The sequence below is a fragment of the Solanum dulcamara genome, chromosome 11 (genome assembly GCF_947179165.1).
Source record: "Solanum dulcamara chromosome 11, daSolDulc1.2, whole genome shotgun sequence".
In the NCBI taxonomy this organism is placed as follows: Eukaryota; Viridiplantae; Streptophyta; class Magnoliopsida; order Solanales; family Solanaceae; genus Solanum; species Solanum dulcamara.
Genome location: NC_077247.1, coordinates 50,546,240 through 50,553,379, shown reverse-complemented (window position 1 = coordinate 50,553,379; position 7,140 = coordinate 50,546,240). Strand labels below are relative to the sequence as shown.

Sequence of the window (7,140 nt, the reverse complement as noted above, 5' to 3'; positions counted from 1 at the left end):
GGGTCGGCTTTTCCCCACTCCTTGCTGTCTTGTTCTTTTTTTGTGTGAAATGGTCACTGGAGGGAAAAAGGGTTCTCCAATACTACAATTTCTTTTGCAATTTGCTTATCTATGTGTACTTGTCACGCGCTATAATCCGATTTTCTTGACAACTTTGTGACTCTGAGAGTGAAAACTACTACACCAGGTATTTCACAAAGCTTAAAGATCAAAGAGAGAATCATCATTCGATGACACATTGTTGAATTGGTGATGGCAGTACAGCAGAAGTATTCAGCAATGAATTTCATTTTCATACTAATTGCTGCACTTGGAGTCAAATGTTAATTATCTTCTTGCTGAAAAAATGTCGAAAACGAAGGAACTATTTAACCTTCTTTACAAATTAGAACAAAATGAAATATTTTACAAGTAGCTTAAGTCAATTTTGCTGTAGTAACCACTAAATTTACTTATGGTGGCTTTCCATTATAAAGAAAGATTTTGTGCCAAGTGGTGAATGAGTGCGACAGGATTGGAATTGGGTAGCATATTTGATAGAGACAATGAGCATTAGCTTGTGTCCCCACTTATCTTCATAAGGTAAAATAGGTACATAAAGGTGAAAAGTGTTTATTTACAGATTTTGTTCTCAAAAGTAATCTAACTCAAGTGCATACTTGAAAAATAAAGTTGTCTAGATTTTGTTCATTCTAGCTCCTTGTTAGGATTCCACCACTTACTTGTTTGTAAACTTTTTGCATATATGAAAAGGTATAGTAGTTTATTTCAACTTGTTCGAGATTGAGATATAGATAATATGAAGGGCGTTTAAGGTAAGCTTACAAGTTAGAAAAATTAGTTTTTTCAATCAAATTTTAAACAACTTTCTAGTCAGATTGTTCCCCTGTGGATGGGAAGTTTTACTAGGATATGGTTCTTCTTGAAGTTACTTCATGTGGAACACTAGGCTCGTTTATGTAAAATTGCAAGATTATATATTTGCTTCACTCTTAATGGTTAGTAAATATAAAAATATTAAATTTCGAAATCTGCCGATTAAGATAATCTATTCTATACCTTTTCCTTAATTTTAAATCTCATCTTAGTATTGACATTCCAATAAGAAGCTCTTCTTTCATTACACATGATTAATTATGTTGATTTTCTTAGACAAGTGATCAACTTATACAAAAAAAAAAAAAAAAAGTTACTACCTTTGACTCTGTAAATTTTAATATCCCTTTCCTGTTTACCTTTGAAATTTTCCAGGATGAGAAAGACATCATACATATCCATTTACTCCTCCGATTTCAGTCTCTTTGTCTTAGTTTGATTGAATACGAAATTTTAAAGTTACATAAGATTTTTTAATTTTATTGTTTTAAATAAATCATATAGGATATTGAGATTAATAAATTATCAAATTAAGAAAGAGATTTTTTTTTTATAAACCGACTTAAAAAATAAGAAAAACGGACAAACTGAAACAGAGGTAGCTTGTATTTTTTTTATTTTTTTTGATGTAGATTTGTCCTCAAGATGCTAAGATTATCCAAAATAGACTCTAAAAAGTATTGTGATCCACACTTCACTTTTTGATTGGAAACAAAATATTTAATCCTAAAGTATTTAATATCATGGACTATGTCATGTGGTCCAAATTATACTAACCAATCTTTACTCGGCCTCAATGTCACGTGAATTTCGAAAGTTAATTTTTTAATTTTATCCTAAATAAATATAAAATATTTTATTTTTTTAAAATAAAATGTTATTACTCTTTAATTTTTCCTATTGATTTTTGGAATGAGGTGGATTCGAGAATAGTAAAGTGTTAAAAAAAATAGTCTTTTAGTGACATTTGAACTCTGCATCTAAGTACTACGGATACTGTTTCCCTAAGTTTTTTTCAACTAAAATATGAGGTGAATATAAATTTGCACGTACTATGTATTTTGGAATTGCATGGACACCTGACTTCTGATGACTCATATTCTAAAGTTGCAAAATTAAAGCATGTGAATGCAAGTGAGCAAAATTAAAGCATGTGAATGCATAAGAACGTAACCCAGCCTCTAGATTTGCCTCTGCCTCAAGTTCATATATTACAATATACTAACTAGGTTCATAGTAAAATACTACTAGTAGATCTCTTAGTGCATTTACTAGGATTGAATAAAAGCTATTGAATTCGGGTGTAAAGGTAGAGCTAGGGTTTTTGCTACGAATTAGACTGAATTTAATAGCTTTGGCCGTATTTACATTAAGAAATCCACTAAGTATGTATACATATTTTATAGCCAATCAACTGTTTTTATAGAATCCAAACACCATAAACACAAATTTCTAAATTAAACTTTGCTTACGTGAACTCATAGGTTATATTATAGATCTGCCTCTAGTCGCAGCTCCTCCCAACTGCATTTCAATTGAACTTAATTGGTCAAAAAAGTTGTATTATGTAAATAGAATGAAAATAATTATTTTTACACATAAATTATTGAATCTCTTTCATGCAAAGAAAGCTTATAGTGTGGTGATGATAAAAGTAACTAAAAATTTACTTTAAGTCTGTTTTAAGTCTCAAGAGTTACTAGGTAAAATTATTGGCTTTTGCAATGTCTCATCTCATAATAACTGTGATAGACATTGGTTGGTTGGTGGTACACTGTTACTGTTTCAGTAAATAATCCCAGATCTCAGGACACTCACTTTGCTTTTTTTACTTTAGCTGTTTAGCACAGTCAATTCAGCAACAATCCCAAAAAACAGAAAGCATTGAAGTTTGAGATAGGATAGGGATGGGAAAGAGTTGGGAATTAGTAATGACTAAGGGGATGATATGTTACAAAAGTTCAAGTATCTGTTAAAAGAGCTTTAAGAATTACTCTCATCCCATTATGTGATATCGTTTCATTAGACATCAAATTTAAAAAGGAATTTTTTAAAAAACTTTATGATTCTTATATATTTATATGATTGAATAATTTAAATATAGAAAAGTGATATTTCTTTTGAAATGAACTAAAAAAAAATAGGGTCAGATAAATTGGGGGAGACAAAATATTATACTATTTCAGTCATTTTAAGAGTTTTAGTTTGTTTCAACTAACATATTATTTTTATACTCCCTCCGTTATTATTTACTTGTCAATTTTTAATTTGGCACACTTATTAAGAAAATAATAATTTGTATAATGAGTTTACCATTTTATTCATATTAATTGATAGAATTTTAAATATATTTACTCACTACATTTTTCAAAGACAGTAACTCAATGTTAATAAATTGAGAGTATAATAGAAAGAAAAAAATTGTCCTTTCTTGATTTGTCAAAATTGACAAGTAAAAAGAAAAATCAAATTAGAAAATATTTGACAAGTAAATAGAAACAGAGTGAGTTCTAATAACATTTAGATCTAGTATCTTACCTGATATATTAAAGACCAGAAAATTCAAAATATTTAATACATTATACACTTTTTTAATTTAAGATTACTTTTTTTTACTTTCTTAAATTTTGTGCTCAATCAAACTAAGACACATAAAGTAAAATGAAGAAAGTACTCCTTCCATCTAACAATACTTGTCCACTTTTAATTTTGCACACTTTTTAAGAAATTATAAACAGAAGAATAATTTTACCATATCATTATTTAAATATAATAAATATAATATCTTAAAAAATGTAATAGAAAAATAATTATAATTAATGATAAGAATAAATTAAAAATTAAGTGTAAAATTATCTTTAATTTTATATATTGAATAAATATTATTGAATATTTATTTTTAATATAATAGATAAGTCAATATAGACAGAGAGACTATATACAAGTGATTGACAATAGGGCTGTACAGGGCAAACCGATAAACCGCACCAAACCGACAAACCGAACCAAACCGGAAAAAAAACCCGACTAGTGGTTTGGTTTGACTTGGTTTGGTGTTTGGAAAAAAAACCCGACCATTATAGGTTTGGTTTGGTTTTAACTAAAAAAAAGTCAAACCGAACCCAAACCGACCCGATTATAGATATACTACTCTTAAATTATGTTATACATAAAAATATTTATTAAAATGTAATTTATAAATATTTTTTTAAAATTTTTCATAATTGTTTTTTCTTTCTTACATTTAGATTTGGACTTGAGAAACCCATCTAAATAATATACAAAAAAAAAGCTCATCTTATAAAGTTATATTATAAAGTTAAAACTTCAAACAGTGTTCTGTCTCCATCTTATATGTTGATATTTTGTACTAGAATTTTTTTTAAGAATCACCGGTCTTTGTTTTTTATTAGATACTATGGAAATCCGAAAAACCCGAAAAAACCCGAATAACCCGAAAAAACCCGAAAAACCCGAGAAAAATTAATATCGAAAAACCCGACTTTATTGGTTTGGTTTGGTTTATAGATTTAATAACCCGACACAAATGGTTTGATTTGGTTTATAAAAAATCTGAACCAACCCGGTTCATGTACACCCCTAATTGACAATATGATAAACATCCTCTACCCTAGAATAATGATTCCGAGTCGTGAAGAAAACAAAAAGAATAGAAACTCCTGGAGAAGATGGGGGTTGGCGTGGGAATGGGGAGTGGGGAGTGACTGACAGTATAAACTTTTTTAATAACAATATATTTTAGTAATATAACAAATTATATGTTTTACTTTTAGATTACTATGTCAAAATTAAAGCTCATAACACATATATTATATGCTTTTGACCCACTAAATCTCACTGGTCATTTAGGGTATGTCATTATCAAGCTTAAATGTAGGTGTATTATGTAAATTAGAACTATGCCTTGATAAAGATTTTTATTCTTTTGCTTATTTTGAAATATGAGATTCACCTATAATATGAGGTGCATTTTTTCGTTAAAAGTTTAATAACTTGAAAGTCTAGCTAACAATCCTTCAAAGTGACCCACCCTTTATCTTTTGGATCATTATTTTTTGGACTGATTAAAAGATGTAAGTAATATAAATGGAAACAAAAAAAATATTTATGTGACTTTGTTATTCTAGAAAAAAAAATTAAAATAATTTTAGTAGAATATTCGCATAAGTTAGAGTGACTATTCATTTGAAACCTTATAATGAGGTACGAGGCAACTAATAAATGGTTTTTACTCCATTTTCTAGGCTCCCAATAAAGTTGTTTTCACTCACTTACTGGACCTTTTTGATCTGGTTTAATGCAAAGCTTAGTTGGCTCCTGCTCCCCGTATTGGATAAGACTACAGAATTCAGTGAAAAGTTAGCTCCACCAATCGTTACTCTCCACTTTACCCAATCAAAATTTACCAGTTTTTCAAGAACTCAGCAGTATGGATTGATGCTTACGTACACCCTTTTATCCACCACATGCATATAACATTTTCATAAATGGAGAAACATAAGTAGTATTTCTTTTGATACCTGGATTGTAAACATCATTCAAAAATTCTGTTTTTGTTTTTTATTTTTCTGTGGGCTTTTTGGACTTTCATTTGCTTAAAAAAAATATTCCGTCTTTGGCTTTCAGTTTCAAACATCTCATGAAAATCATTTTAGTACTAACTTTTTGGCTTCAGTTTCCAGTTTTGAGGGTGATGAAAGTTGCAAAATTCATATTTATCTATGCAAAAATCTCTTTAGTAGTTGTCTTTTTCCTTCTGATAGGGAACTTGGTATTAAAGCTAGCTAGCTAGCCCCTTGAAATCTGTGATCTTCTTTGTTTGTTTTTACAAAAAACATTTTCACATTTCTTTTTTCTCTGTTTGGTTACTATTCAAAGAAAAGCTTCCACCTTTTTCTTTGGAGCTATTGAACCTTAAAGGCAAAGGAAGATTCCTTATACCATTCTGTTTTATCCTCTTCTTTTTTCTTAATGATTCCCCAAAATACCAAAAAAAATCATGAAACAAAAAAAAACATCCCTTGCTCTTAGCTATAAATAGTTGTAAGGCTTCCCATTTCTAGCTGGCAACCTTTTTGGTACTTCACAAAAACAAAAAAAGTTTCAAACTTTTTTGTCTACTCATTCTTGAAATCTTGAGAGATCTAAAAGAATGGAAGATTTTAATGGTGTCTATAGCAACAGAAACAGAGGAAAAACGGAGAAAGATGGAGACTTTGAAGAAGAAGATGTATGGGGTTTTGTTAATGAAAGAGATTCATCAAGGGTGATTCTTCCAAGAGGTAAAAGTAATAGTAGTAATAAGTTTATGTTACATAAATCATCAAGTCCTGTTAAGATTCCAGAGTGGTCCAAGAATAACAATAACAAGAAATTAAGAATAGTTAGTAGAATAACAGATGATGATGGTTCTTCTTCTTCTTCTTTATCATATTGTGGAAATGTTGAAGTAGGAGGAGAAGAAGATTATGGTGATGGAATGGTGCCACCACATGAATATATAGCAAGAAGAGTAGCAAGAAATCAAATAGCTTCATTCTCAATGATGGAAGGAGTTGGAAGGACTCTTAAGGGAAGGGATATGTGCAAATTGAGGAATGCCATTTTAACTAAGACTGGTTTCTTGGAATAGCTACTGCTAACTACTTATTACTATTATTAACTAACAAAATTAAGCCATCAATCTTCATCAATCATCATATGTCATTATCATTAGATTACTACTAGTTAGTATCATATATCCTCATTATGTTTAAGTATGGCCTTCTTATTTTGAGCTCAGAGATGCAGTTTTGGGGTTTTTTTTTCCTTGAGGAAAAAGAAAGGCAGGCTCTGGGATTTTGTCTGGAAGGTTTATATGACTTATGAAAGAGTGATTTTTGTATTAGTCAATTAGTAACACTCCTTCCTTCCGTTTCATTTTATGCAATACTTTTTTGTTTAATCCATCTTTAAAAAATATTATTTTATTATAATTAAAAATAATTTAACTTAAAAATTCTCTTTTTATCCTTGATAAAATGATTCATAACTATATAAATATTTAAGAATTATTTCAGATTACAATTTTAATTTTTTTAAAATATTGTGTCAAATCAAATGATGTGACATTGATTTTTAGTTATGTTGTTGTTGCTTTGTTTATTAAGCTCAAACTAAAGATGAGGTACATATACAGTAAAATTTTAATCTTAAAGCAAACTGTAGGAATTGGGGAGCAAATTCAGGTTAAAACGTACATTA

General features: G+C 29.2%; 1 protein-coding gene across 1 annotated transcript; it reads left to right on the top strand.

Moving 5' to 3' along the window:
• The first annotated feature begins 5,566 nt into the window (after positions 1 to 5,566).
• Positions 5,567 to 6,816, top strand: LOC129874054 (protein S40-7-like). The gene has a single exon (XM_055949275.1). It carries the CDS (start codon positions 6,050 to 6,052, stop codon positions 6,527 to 6,529), a length of 480 nt encoding a protein of 159 aa, XP_055805250.1. The 5' UTR covers positions 5,567 to 6,049; the 3' UTR covers positions 6,530 to 6,816.
• The last annotated feature ends 324 nt before the right edge of the window (positions 6,817 to 7,140 follow it).

What these genes read in the sequence shown, in the direction of transcription:
- LOC129874054 (XM_055949275.1), top strand. Translation starts at nt 6,050, where the DNA reads ATGGAAGATTTTAATGGTGTCTATAGCAACAGAAACAGAGGAAAAACG.